Source organism: Loxodonta africana, chromosome 22 (genome assembly GCF_030014295.1).
Source record: "Loxodonta africana isolate mLoxAfr1 chromosome 22, mLoxAfr1.hap2, whole genome shotgun sequence".
Taxonomy (NCBI): domain Eukaryota; kingdom Metazoa; phylum Chordata; class Mammalia; order Proboscidea; family Elephantidae; genus Loxodonta; species Loxodonta africana.
The window spans coordinates 40,703,024-40,717,943 of NC_087363.1; the positions used below are offsets into that span (position 1 = coordinate 40,703,024).

At 40.8% G+C, this 14,920-nt stretch overlaps 1 protein-coding gene across 17 annotated transcripts in view; it reads right to left on the reverse strand.

Moving 5' to 3' along the window:
* ATG7 (autophagy related 7) overlaps positions 1-14,920 on the reverse strand; it is a 299,990-nt gene that overhangs the window by 163,695 nt on the left and 121,375 nt on the right. Inside the window, exon 18 of one of the 17 annotated variants that reach the window (XM_023547918.2) lies at positions 2,555-2,617. The exons of 15 other annotated variants lie outside the window; for them this stretch is intronic. In XM_023547918.2, the coding sequence (XP_023403686.1) occupies positions 2,570-2,617 (48 nt within the window). In that variant the 3' untranslated portion in view covers positions 2,555-2,569. Of the gene's footprint in view, positions 1-2,554; positions 2,618-10,271; positions 13,444-14,920 lie in introns of those variants that run through there. One more of the 17 variants, XM_064274881.1, reaches the window with a different exon arrangement.

Consider the following 14,920-nt stretch of genomic DNA (forward strand, 5'->3'; position numbering starts at 1 on the left):
TTCAAATCCGTCAGGCACTCCTTGGAAACTCTATGGGGTAGTTCTACTCTGTCCTATATGGTCACTATGAGTCGGAATCGACTTGACGGCAGTGGGCTTGGTTTTTAATTAAATGCCAGTAACTCAGAGGGGAAAAAAATCCTAAAATCTACATAGTTTAAAGTTTGTATCATTTTTTAATGACCTCCTTTCATCCTCCGTTACCTGAACAAAAGGAATCAGACAAGAACTATCCATTATTCTCAATATTCCCATATGAACAGAAACAAGCTGAAACGCCTGCCATCTTAAAAAAAATAAACACAATCTCCCTTAATCACCCACCTCTCTCTTACTACCTCCTCCCCAATGTGTTGTTGTTAGGTGCTTTACAGTAGGTTCCAACTCATAGTGACTCCATGTACAACAAAACAAAACACTTCCCAATGTATTAAACAGTAAAAAAGTCTTAAAAATACCTCCTATATTTCATTTTCCGTCCTTAAGTAGTCCAATGAAGATTTCACTCCTATCCACAAAAACCACTCTTGTCAAGGCCTAGGATCGATGATTGCACAACAGCATACCCACTCCTCACTTACTGACATGGTTAGGTTCCAAAGACCAGGTCTTTATGTGAAGATCGGCGTTATGCCAAAAATGGAGGATGACTACATCAGATCACAAAATGCACGATGACTACATCATTACATAACTGCCAAATTACATCATTACACAACAGCCAAACCACAGAGAATCATGGCCCAGCCAAGCTGACACATAACCTTAACCATCACTGCCAGCATTACTCTTACCTTGGCATTCATTACTCCCAGGTGTATGTCATTAGTGCACAAAAGTCTGATAGTAGATTGTTTACTATTGTCATAAATGTGAAACATTGGATAACGAGATAGTGCGTGAGGAGTAGGTGTATATATTTACTAAAAATCACTAAACTATACAGTTACTATCAACCATTTAGACAGATGAATTTTATGGCAGTAAATTATATCTCAATAAATTCGTTGAATAACAAGAGAGATAAATACAAATTTAAGTCCATAATATCAACATTTATGTAAATGAAATGTTTTAGTTTAAGTTTACTGTTCAGGTCTCTAATTACTGCAACATATGTATGTTTGGTGTTTTTTTTTTAAGGTACTTTAAGCATTTAAGAGAATAGATTGGTGATTTTAATTAAGACAATAAATGTGTTTCAGTTTAGATTCAATATTTTAAAAACAGGAGAAATCTGATTTGATAAATTGCTAAGTTGATAAATTACTAAGTGGCTAAGAACTAGGTGGCTGCCTACTCAGAGAAATGTTGGAGGCGTCTATTATATTTTGCACATGACAGATTCTGTGCATACATCAAAAATACACAAATGAAATGCTAAACATACTGTAGCTTACCTTCTCCAGTGAGGCTGTGTGTGGCAAGGAAGATGTGGAAATCATGAGTAGTGGATCTCAAACTTTTTAATACTTCAGAATCCCCTGGAGGCCTTGTTAAAACACAGATTGCTGGGCCTCACCCCAGAGTTTCTGATTCATTATGTCTGGGATGGAGTCCTTGGGTGGTGGAAACTGGTAACACGCTGGCTGCTAACCGAAAGGTTGGAGGTTTGAATCTACCCAGAGGTGAATGGAAAGAAAGGACTAGTGATCTACTTTTTAAAGATCAGACATTGAAAACCCTACAGAGCACAGTTCTACTCAGATACACATGGGATCACCATGAGTTGGAGCTGACAGCAGCTGCTGGTGGTGGTGGATCTGGGGTGGGGTCTGAGAATGGGCTTTTCTAACAAGTTCCCAGATGTGCTGATGCTGCTGGTCCTTGGGCCACACTGAAAACCACTGCTATCTCTCAACAGGAGCACGCCCTTTTGAGAATCAACCTATGAAGAAGCATGTGCGTTCCTTCTAAATTAACTTCAAAAACTGATCTTTGGCTGTTGCTCCTAAAAGAAATTACTTTGTGTGATATTACTGTTTAACAGTTTTAGCTGATCTCTTTAATAAATTTGTATGGTAAAAACAGTTTTTAATTCCCTTGCACAGGATTGCCAGCTTCCTTTAAGAAAATTATTACCCCGAGTGACTTTTGTAATGTGTGAACTTTGGTTCAGTGAGTCTCTTTTAATCTTGGAATTGAAAATTATATTTGGCAGGCAAGCTCCGTTGGGAAGAGTTAGGTACTTGACGATATTAAATTATTTTACACATTATTCTCTATCTCCAATCTGCATGGCCCTTGAGGCCACTGGCAGCCCTTGAACTAGAAACAGCCCAGACACAGGTTTGTTTGATTTATGGAGAATTTGGGGGAAAAATATATGTTTGAACCAACACTTAAAAAATCAGGTGCTTCCACATTAAAATTCCTATTTCTACCCACTCTTATACACACACACAGACACACATATAATCAGAAGATCTGGCAATATCAGACTCAAATTTCTGCAAGGTAAAACTCAGTCAGAGTTGAGCCACAGCGGCCCATCAGAGAGAATTTGAGCTCTAATCTGCCATGGCCCGACTCATTACCTGTCATCTTAACCCCAGTCCTCATTGTTCAATTATGTCTGGGCCTCATCCCTGTGGACATGGGTATTTGGGTGCCAAGCCTAAGAGTGAACAGATAGCAGAGGATCAATTAAAAAAGACTCATACACTGGTTTAAATTAAGTGTGATGTGGGTGAGTTAGATTTATTGAAAACTTGCTTTGGACTCAATCTCTCATGGCCTAAGATTGGTGACAGTTTGTGTGAGCTTCTGGTAGACCATATCTACTGTTTTGGAGATTCCTGTGTTATGAGCCTACAGGTGGGACGAGTATTATCTGAGAAGGGGTATGTCAGGTTGCGACTCTGTCTGACAAAAAGAGTAGTGTAAAGGAAGGGCATGCCAGCAAAAATCTGTGTGCGGAATGTATACTTATGATCTTAACCTTTTTCATTGAGAAAAAACATGGACAAGTAAAACAGAATATATAGCTTAAGACACTGTAAACATTTGTATAGTTACTACCCAGTCAAGAACGTCATATATCCTTGACTTATCAAAGTCAAACATTAATACCCTTACCTTCCTCCTAGACAATGCAAGAACCTTAGAACAGACTAATTCTATTCACCTCCTCCTAACTTCTATGCTTTTTTTTGTTCTGTATTTTAAATCTGTTTTTTAGTCCCATCCAACATTGTATTGTTTTATAGTCAATGTTCACTTAGACATATTCACATATTTACCAATATCTTTGCTTTTTATTTTTTTCCCATATTTCTGACTTTCTGTCTTGAATAATTTTCCTCCTAGCTGAAGAATACCCAGTAGAAATTCCTTCTGTGCAAACGTGCTGGTGGTAAATTCTATTTTTATTTGAAAATAGCTAACCTTCTCTTTTGCCTCTTTCCTTTCATTCTTGAACAACATTTTCTGCTAAGTTTGAAATTCTGGGTTGGTAGTTATTTCTTTCAGCACACTGAAGATATTATTTTACTGTCTCTGGCTTACATTCTGCTATTGATAAGTCAACTGTCAGTCTGACCATCACTCTTCTGAAGTTAATGTCTTTTTTTCTTGTCACTGCTTTTAAGACTTGTCCTTGTCTTCAGTTTTCCACAGTTTTGTTATGATGGGTCTAGGTGTGGACTTTATTTATACTGCTTTGGATTTGTTGGACTTCTTGAATCTGAGGCTTGATGCCTTTTGTTTGGAAAATGTTCAGCTATCATCTCTTCCAATATTGCTATGGCACCATTCTGTTTCTTCTCTCTCTTTTTTTCCCCCACCTGGGACTCCAGTTATACGATTGTTAAACCTTCTCACTGTATCCTCTGTCCCTTATCTTCTCTTTTGCATTTTCAGCCTTTTGTCTCTCTGTGTTTCACTCTGGTTTCTTCCAGCATTATGTCTGAGTTCACTAACATGCTTTTTAACTATGTCCAATTGCCTATAAACCTGTTCATTTTGTTCTGTATTTTCAGTTTTAGAATTTGTTAGATTAAAAAAAAAAAAAACTGCAATGCCACTTGTTAGTTTTCAGTCCCTGCTGAAACTAAATTTTACCTTTTATTTGAACACTATATAGTTTTTTATGGTCTGTATCTTTAAGACCAATATCTAGAATCTCTGTAGGTCTATTTCTGCTGTCTGTTGCTTCTGCTGGTTTTCTCTCCTTTTATGCCTGGTTACCTCTGATTGTGGCTGGATACTGTAATTGAAAAATTATTCATAGAAATAATTTTAGGACTAAGAACATGGTATCTTCCTTTAAGAGGGTTTCATTGCTTTTACCTGGCACATATGTGCATTAGTTAAAAGAATCATCTTAATCCAAGTAAGCTTCAAGGTTTCTGGGCCACTCCAATGATGAGGGCTTGTTTACTTCCAGTTCATCTTTACTTCTAGTTATATCTCTTCAACCCAAATTAGGGACTGTCTTGCTAGGGTTATCAGGCTTGATAGGACCCAGGCTCCAATTTTATCCCTCCTAACCTTGCAAGAACACCATAAATACAGCTCAGATTCTCAACTTCCTTTTCCTGACCAGCAAACACCCACAAGGCACAAGTGCTAAGCTTACCCCTCTCTGTTCCCATCTCTCCCAAATATCAACTCAATAATTCTTCACAATTTATTAGTTCTTTGATGTTTAAGGAGGTTTTAAGATAATTTCTCCAGATTCTTTAGATGACTTCAATGAGAGAGTTAGTTTGAATTGCCTGGTCTACCACTAGTTAAAGTAGATTTGTCCAGCATTCCGTTACATATTCTATTCTTGGTACATGGCCTTACTTTGCAAACACCTGCCCTGAGGAAAAAAAGTTTTATGATATTCTTTGAACAAGGGTGATAGCTCTTCTTGGTGGCAACCTACCGTTACAATGCAGATGAGGGTTAAGTTATAGTTCCTACTATTTATTTACGAGCCTGGGCATAAGTGTGTCTAAAAAATGACATGGAGAAGACAATACCCCCATACATATCAGAAAACCAAATGAAGGAATGTATGAAAGCTTGGAAAACCCTACAAAACTAACACAAATTATAATTCTCTTCCCTCCTTTTTCCACTCTGTAGGTGAACCATGTGTCCCTGACTCTAGCTAATTTATCAAGTCAGGCCAGTGGTCAGTTGACATTTTATGTCATTCATCAAAGGCTGGCAACATTATGGAAGATAAAATATTCCAGGGTCAAATAAAGAGATACTTGTTGTTATACTAGGCATATATATCTGGACAGTGATGGTTCATTGGTGAAATTCTCACCTTCCATGTGGGAGATCTGGGTGTTATTCCTGGCCAATGCACCTCACATGCAGCTACCACCCATCTGTTAGTGGAGGCATGTATGCTGCTATGATGCTGAACAGGTTTCAGCAGAGCTTCCAGACTAAGACAGACTAGGAGGAAAGGCCTAGTGACCTACTTCTGAAAATGAGCCAACTGAAACTCTGTGGATCACCACAGTCTGATCCTCAGTTAATCGTGGGGATGTGGCACAGGACCAGGCAGCGTTTCATTCCATTGTGTGTGGGGTCACCATGAGTCTGGGGTTGACTTGATGGCAACTAACAATGACATTGTTATGTTATCTGTAATTTATTTTTAATACTTCAGTATAGACACACACACACACACACACACACCATCTACCTCCTAGGGATAGCTAGTTAGTATCTGAGGTACCCTAATCAGGAATGTGGAAACCCTGCCTGGTGGCATAGCGGTTAAGAGTTATGACTGTTAACCAAAAGGTCAGCAGTTCGAATCCACCAGGCAGTTCTTGGAAACTCTATGGGGCAATTCTACCCTGTCCTATAGGGTTGATATGAGTCAGAATTGACTCAACAGCAATGGGTTAATCAGGAATGTGGACCCCTGGTGACACAGTGGTTAAGAGCTCTGCTACTAACCAAAAGGTCAGCAATTCAAATCCACCAGTCACTCCTTGGAAACCCTATGAAGTAGTTCTACTCTGTCCTATAGGGTCACTATGAGTTGGAATTGACAGCAATGGGTTTGGTTCCCCACCCCCCCCGCCCCGAATCAGGGATGCATACTCTAGGTGTGGTTGTTTGACATTTGAAAGGCTAATCAGGAGTCCACCCTCCAAAGTCAAGTGGATCAATATACGGCTATCTAAATCTATGCCAGAGAGTCCTCTAGTGAGTATAAAGGATGGTAGAGGTAATTCTCTAATGAAAATAACAGCTGTAGAACAAAATTCAAATTAATGAAAAAGACCAGACTTACTGGTCTGATTAAGACTGGTGGCACCTCAGAGACTAAGGCCCTTAGACATCCTTCAAACCTGGAACTGAACCCTCCTGGAAATCACCTTTTAGCCAAACAATAGACAGGCCTATAGAGTGAACAATAACACCTATAAGGAATGTGCTCTTCAAAACAATCAACCATATAAGACCACAAGGGCAGCATTTGCTCAAAACCAAAGTTCAGAGGGCAGGAAGGGGCAGGAAAGATGGGCAAATGGGAACGGGGAACCCAGGGAGGAAGCGGGTAGAGTGCTGTCACATTGAGGGGATTCCAACTAATGTCACAAAACAAAAACTGTATAAATTGTTGAATGGAAAATTAATTTGCTCTGTAAACTTTCACCCAAATCACAATAAGATATTTAAAAAAAAGAAAGAAAGAAAATAATGGCATTGGGTTGGCTGGAAATATTGAACGGGACCCGCCAACCTTGCATATAACCAGTTGCCATCAAGTTGATTCCAATTCCCGGCAACCTCTTGTGTGTCAGAGTAGAACTGTGCTCCACAGGGTTTTTAATGGCTGACTTTTAGAAGTAGATTGCCAGGACTTTCTTCCAAGAAGCCACTGCATAGACTCGAACCTCCAACCTTGCAGCTGGCAGACAAGCACGTTAAGCGTTTGAACCACCTGGAACTCCAACCTTGCATCAACCTGCGGGTTATCAGAATCTAGAATCTGGCAAACCAGGCAGCCTAATGCTCTTTACAGTGGCACTCTGGGCCTAGGGATCTGGTTCTGTGTGCTTAAGAAAGGATTCCACCACCCGATCCAACTAAAAGGGTAGATAATACCCAGTAACTAAAATATTGCTGCATCCGTCTTTACTAAACTTTTATGTGAGAAACCTATTGAAAGGACGAACAGGCTGAATGACTAACTTTTGTGCCTGCTGGCTAATAAATGTTAATGTGTGGCAGCATTTGGTCTGAGACTGGATTTCATGGTAACAGACCACCTGGTAGCACCATCACCTCTAATCATGGGAAGCTACCAATTTCTACCAAAAAAGAATTTACATTATTGGCATCAGTGAAACCAGCCCAGTTCAATTTGTAACAACTGTGATGCATCAAATTTTCCAAATGAAGCCTGTGGGACATAACCTTCGGGCAGAAACATCACAGTTCTGATCAAGCTGATGTACAAACTTGCCATCCTGGACCCTCCAAGAGAAAGGCTGTTTCCCTTCATTGGAAAAACCACAGGAAGCTCCAGAGACAGGCTTCGGGTGTGGGTTTTGCAGGGCCTGGGAGTCTGCCAAAAAATACCATCACTCTTGTTTCTTGGCCTCTAGAATGCAATGATACCTAAGGGTTTTTTTTAATTTTTTTCTTTTTAATGATTTCCTCAAAACCACCTGGACTGTGTATGCTACCCAAAATGATGTCATTTAAACAATATCCATATTCAAAGGAATAGATAGGAGGCAACGATCTTACTTCCTTAAGTAAATTCAAAACAGAAGTATCTGCATTTTCAAAACAGTACCAGCTTGGATTCTTAGCAGCTGCGTGCTCCTACCCTCCAAATGTTTTCAAAAATACTCAAGCTTAAAATTAACCAAAATGGGAAAGTGAACTATGTTTGTTATAAACAGTTTCTTGAGGAAAACCTTTTAAACTTTCACCCCCCGCCCCGTGTCTGTGCTGGAGGGCATCTAGAAGTTGCTCTAGCCCACACCAACTTTCCTGAGGATACTCGTTGTACAGTTTGAAATGTTACCATAGGAAATACATTCCTCTGGGTACCAAGATTCCTTTTAGAAGAACAAGGCTTCCAAAGACAGCCTGAAGGTGCTTAACCAATCAGCTCTCCAAGCTGCTAAAGATTTAAAATGAAATTATCCCCATCCCCATCCCCTGCCCTGGTGGTACAGTTGTTAAGGGCTTGGCTGCTAACCAAAAGGCTGGCAGTTTGAATCTCCCAGCTGCTCCTTGGAAACCCTGTGGGGCAGTTCTACTCTGTCCTATAGGGTTGCTATGAGTCGGAATTGACTTGACAGCAAACGGTTTGATTTTTGGGTTTCTCCCCAGTACACGAGAATTCTATGAGTGTTAATTAATCCTACCACATCATTGTTCGGGAGATGTTAAATACGGTAGGTAAGAGAGCCAGAAGGTGAAAGTAATTTCTCTGAATCTAAAGTTTTCTCCAAAGGCGCCTGGCTAATGCAAGCAATTTGTGCTTGTCTGACCAAAAGGCTGGTGGTTTAAACCCACCTCATCAGTGCCACAGAAAAAAGGCATGGGGATTTGCTTCCGTAAAGATTACGGCCAAGAAAATTCTATGAAGCACAGTTTTACTCTGTAACACATGGGATTGCTGTGAGTTGGCAATGACTGTTTTTCCCCTTTGGTAATATTCTGTCTAATAGACTGGGAAGCTCTTTGCTAGCCACTTCACAAACTTGAAAGGGATGCTGGGAAAACACACATAAAATGATGCCAAAGGAGCAGTAAAATGCTGCATCACTTGAAAAGATGAAACCAAGCAGCTGATCTTCCCTGCTCATGTTGCACTGGGCTCTAATCCATTTACCATACTTTTATGCAAATAATGCACATATTATACATTTTTGCCAACCGCATAACACCCTCGCGTGGTATTTTCCCCAGTGCGCTATGCATGTTACATGTGTGCACAAGTTATTTGCATGGGTACGTTATTTGTGAAAAATACAGTATAACTGTGGCATGAGAAAGCAAGGCGGTTGAGGCTGCAGAAAGGCTTCCGAGAAGCACTGGGACAGTGAAAAGAACAACTGCCTCTGCAGGCAGCAGGCCTGGTACTGGGCCCGACACTGCATGGAACTGTAATCCTGGGCCTCATTATGTCTCTGTCCCTGAACTCAGAGGGGACACAGCTAAGAATCCCTTCTCAAAATTTGATGGCTCTGCTGAGGTTGTGGGCCTGCCACTGGCTGCAAAGAGCAGGGCTGACTTCCACCTCCAGGAAATATGAGGATTCATACCCCCTCATACACACATATCTAGGAATATTAAACCTCAGCTTCACTTTGGTTGATAATTAAACTCCTGGATTAACAGCCTACTTGAAAAGAAAAGGGAAAAGGAAAGAAAAAGACAAAGAATCTAATAACCTGCACATTAATATTTGCTCACCTCTTGAGGCTATGCCCTTTTCAAAAGAACTGCTCATCCTCTTTTGCTCCCCTCCCTTTTCGTCAACTTCTAAGGATGGAAAGTTTTCCGTGGTTGCAGATTATAAAATGAGAGAATTTATAAAAGGAAATGGGAGTGGCACCTGCTCTCTGCTCAGACAAAGGAGCAATCAAAAACACTCGCAGAGCGCCAACTCCATGACACTTGGCATGCAAGCTCTCATTTAGTCTTCATGGCCACGGAAAAGGAACTTTAAGTTGTTGGGAGGATGCTGTGCCTCTACACCTCCCATCCAGCTGCCTACGCAGAGGCCTTAGGCCCAGAACATTCTCTGATAAGGAGGCTGGGAATTGGGTCTCTCTCTCTCTCCCTCCATTCTCCTTATCAGAGAAGCCTTCCTCGCTTCTCTAGGCACACAGTACTGTCTGTCTGTGGCTCATGCGCAGGCACCATATGGCACCTGGTCAACCCTGTCTATATCTGTTCCTGGCAGGGAGGGAACGAGGTCTCCCTCAACTCTGCTTTCGCTCTGTTTCTTCTTTGTGTGAGCAAAGCCTTGTCCCATGCACTGTTAGAGCATGTGGTTTGTGTCTTTTGTTGGTGACCTCGTACTTTAGTATGACATAACATTTTACACCTAAGGAAACTGAATTCAGGACATTTGAGATACGTTTCCAAGATCAGAGTTAGTCAATGGCAGAGTCTCTCAGGCCAGTGCTCATTTCTATCACACCAACCATATCGAAGTTTCCTGCTGTCCCTTAGCCAGCCAGCTCTTAGCTCAAAAGATTAGGATAATCTGAGTTCCCTTCTACAGAGTATTCTCATTTATTCAGGCCCACATACCATTTTAAGCCCTTGCATTTCTATTTTTAATTTTTTTTTTTCCTTGCAAATTGCTCATCCCCTTGATTCATAACACATAACTTCAAATTACTTTTGGCCTTTTCCAAAAAATCAAAGCCACCCTCAAAGGTCAAGAATTCACCACTGCCAGGGCTATTAAGGGGAAAATACTGTGAGAGCCGATGCAAATTCCCAAGAAGAGCCTGTCAACTGTTTTGAGCTAGCACAGCAGAACTGGTCTAAGCACACAGCCTCCCATGGGGGTTACTTTGAACAGGCCCATTCCTTGGGACTTGCAGGCCTTTTGCAGAGTGTGAAAGGATGAGGGTAGGTCTCAATTTTCGGGTGTACGTCCAGTGCTTACTGGAACATTCTCAATACTAGGAAGCAAGGAGTGAGTGGTTAGGCAAAGAACAGCAGATGTCATGAAGTGAAACTCCTACTCGTCTGCCAGAGCTAAGAGATACATGCGTGTGTTTTGTTTTCTTCACTTTCTTTTTTTAGTTTTCTCACTCATGTATGTTATTATACTGGCAAGTTCTTTTGCACTCTTTTTTTTTTTTTAATTCACTTACATTATTATTGAAGTTAATCTTTCTCAGTTAGGTCAAAATGAACAAAGAAAATCTGTATATAAGTAAAATGGAGGATGACCACATCAAATCACAAGATGGAAGATGACTACATCATTACATAACTGCCAAATTATATCATTACCAAACCAAAAACCCAGTGCCGTCAAGTCGATTCTGACTCATAGAGACCCTATAGGACAGAGTGGAACCGCCCCATAGAGTTTCCAAGGAGTGCCTGGCAGATTCGAACTGCCGACCTGTTGGTTAGCAGCCATAGCACTTAGCCACTACGCCACCAGGGTTTCCTACATCATTACATAACTGCCAAATTACATCATTTCATAACTGCCAAACCACTGAGAATCATGGCACAGCCAAGCTGACACATAATCTTAACCACCACAGCCAGCATTACTCTCGCCTCACACTTTGGTGGTTGTTACTGTCAGATGTACATCATTAATGCATAAAACAGTCAGATAGATTTTTTACTACTGTTGTACATGTGAAATGTTAGATAATGAGATAATCGATAAATGAGGAGTAGGTGTATTAATCTTTAAAGATAGTTTTACTCAGGCAATTAATGAATGGTCTTCTTTAAGAAAGAGCAACGTTGACCTCATGTTCCTTGCTTGAAATACGTGAGAGGTTTTAAAACAACAATGAGTAATTGCCACTTACTTCAATCCTCTCCTTTGTTACCCTCTCCCTTCAAGGTTCTTCATGAAATAGTTGACATAAAAGGAAAGGAAAATGTGAAGAGCAATTGAAAGCTGGGAGAAACCCAAATTTCCTCTCCCACCTTTACAAATAACACAAAAATATACTTTTGCGTAGATTTCTATCCCAACTTGGACTGCCAATAAAGTTCTTAAAAATATCCAAATGCTTCAGCAAATTCAGAGTCAATTGAAAAGATCCCTGAACTGTCTAGAATTATGTTTTAACAGGTAAGTTCTGACTACAAAGTATTGTGACTAACAGATCAATTCAAAGTAATCCTGTTGGGAGACCAGGCGGGCAGTTATCCCAATGACTCTGCCATTTCTCAAGACACCGCTGAATGTACACTTACATATTGTTAAAATAGTCCCTCTAATTTGCAAAACTTTCTTATGTCTATTCACCCCATTAATGGTTCACATTTGGCACACTTGCTGCAACTTAAGGACCACATAGGAGATGTTTTCCAATTTTAGTCCGATGGCTATAAATTCAAGATGTTTAGCTTTTTGGTTGTATGCTTTTACCAGCAATTAGATGTTCTAGAAATGAGAAACATGTAGCTTTTTCTTCGTTGTTAAGAAAAACTCTTTAACACTACTTTTATGATGAAAAAATTACTTAAACGAGGGAAGACCAGATTACTCTAGGATTTATCACTATCATCACAGAAAATGTTATACAAACAAGTTGTAAGGATGATAACTTCAGGAATAGGATGTTTTCTCACAATTCTTTCACATCTTCTATGGCAAAAAGGCTCTAGTGGTAAGCACTTTTAGAAATACCTGGACAGGATGCTGGAAAGTCCTTTAGAAATATAACAAAACCTTTAAAAATCCTGCAGGAGAGCAAGCAAAAACCTTCAAAGGGCTCATTGCCAGAATGTGTCTTCTCATAAGATGTTAACGCACTTTGATGAATCTCAAAGGCTTCTTGTTTTAATATACTCTAGAAATGGTCTTCCAACACACAAAATAACAAATCATTGAAAGCATCAACTAAGGCAAATTAGATGTAAAAGCTGGAAAGAAGCACAGCTGAATAAATGTTCAGAATATTGCAATGTAACATTCAATAACAGCTATCATTTATAGTTTGATGATAAGTCATACCTCTGTACAAACAGGCAGGAGAGGTTTCTGCTACTGCCTCTTAGCTACCCACCAGACTGTGAGCTCCTTGAGGGCAGAGACTTCCTTAGCTTCTCCTGTTATGCTGCTCCTTTATTTATCTACCAAATCATCCAATAATTTTTTTCACCGTTCAAAACATACTTAATTAGTTCCTACTATTTTCCAGGAACTAGTTATCCCTTCCAAGCCGGGAGCATTTCATGGGTAAAGATGTTCAAATAACTTCATATACCTGAATTACATATGTAACTATCTAGTATAACTTTAATATTCTGTCCAGAAAGATATCATGAGAAATTTCAGAGGCTGTCTTATTCGCTTTTATATCATCGAAAAACGTATCAGGAAATAGGAGCCTGTATGTTTGTAAAACTGAACTACGATAACATGTCATTAAAATGAACTCGTGTAAATATACATTTGAGTATTTAAAATATTACAGAGGGAAGAATGGATGGAGGGCGAGAGGGAGGAAGGGAGGGATGGGGATGGGGTACAGTGATAGTTCAGTGACAGAATTCCCACCTTCCACGTAGGAGACTTGAGTCTGGTTCTTGGCCAACGCACCTCAAGTGCGGCCACCACTCATTTGTCGGGATGGGGTACAGTGATAGTTCAGTGACAGAATTCCCACCTTCCACGTAGGAGACTTGAGTCTGGTTCTTGGCCAACGCACCTCAAGTGCGGCCACCACTCATTTGTCGGCGCGGGCTTGTGTGTTGCTATGATGTGGAACAGGTTTCAGCAGAGCTTTTAGACTAAGACAGATAAGGAAGAAAGGGCTGGTGATCCACTTCTGAAAATCAGACAATGAAAGTCCTGTGGATCACAATGGTCCAATCTGCAACCGATCGTGGGGATGGTGTAGGACCAGGCAGAATTTCGTTCCGTTGTGTATGGGGTTGCCATGAGTTGGTGGCCAACTTGATGGCCGCTAAAAACAACATTTTATATATATATATATATATATATATATATATATATATATATATACACAGTATGCAACCTGTTCTTGTATAATCATGTATGCCCATAAAATATTTCCCAGCTCAAGGTGATGGCTCCCTTATTTCAAGAGCCCAGGAGTTAATACCATGTTCCCCTCTCCCTATAGTCCAGAGGTATTGAGAGTGAAGGGAAGAGTCTGAGTGTATTACAGAAATAACAAAGAAAGAAGGAACACGAACAGAGATGACAGTTACGGCTCCCTGCCCATTAGGAGTCAAATCAGTGTCCCCACTGGTGAAGGGAGAACTGCCCTTAACTCTGAGCAGCATCAGTTTCTTCCCCTACTCCCCCGTTGGGTGCAGTTGGGCCTAAAGAAATGAAGTACCTGATCAACAGACTACACAATCTCAGATCATAAAACCAAACCCAGTGGAAAACAGCCCCTACCTGTCCCTTTTCTACAATCCCCAGACGAGAGATGGCGACTTCCCAAAGCCATATGGAGAAGTCATGATGGGGCCGGGGCTACTTGCACCCCTCACCTCCCAGTTTCTCACCCAGGAGAGCTTGAGAATGGAACCAAAGAAAAAGTAATAGAGCAAGGGTGCTTTACTAGGATCTGCAGGCATGTTCTGGGACCTCATGGAGCCAATGAAATGGTCTGTGTGTGCCTCTGCATTTTTCAAGGAGCAGGGTTTACTGCCTTCATCGGAGTCTGGACACGGTCTGTGGCTCAAAACATCTGGGAACCACTGTATCACGGAATACGCATGGGGGGAAGGCTAAAGGTGAATGACATTAATTCCAAACTAAAAGGAACCCAGTTTTTCAATAACCTGAGGCTATGTCTGGGCCAGTGGAAATGTGTAAAGAAAATACAGCCCTAAACTTCCTGGCCTTGGCTGTAAAACGGATCTTGTAAGAAAAATGTGTTCAGGTGGGCTAGATATGTCCTTGTAAACACAGGGGGCAGGGAAAGGATGAAGTGGCACAAGCTTTAACTACTGATCAGGTGGTCTTGGAAGACCACAGGTCAGAAGTAATGAGCAAGACCAAGTTTTCTGGAATCATGGAAAAGGTTTTGGCAGTAGCTGTCATTAGACATGATGGAAAGTTCTACAGCCTTTTAGAGCTGGGGCAGCCTGGACCTTCAATTAGGCCTCTCATTGTACCTGCTTGTGAACAAACACTGAGCCCAGAAAGGGACCCACACACCCCTGGAGACCTAGTGTGATCACAGGAGTCTATGTTTTCCTCTTATTTCTGATGTCAACACCAGTCCCAGGA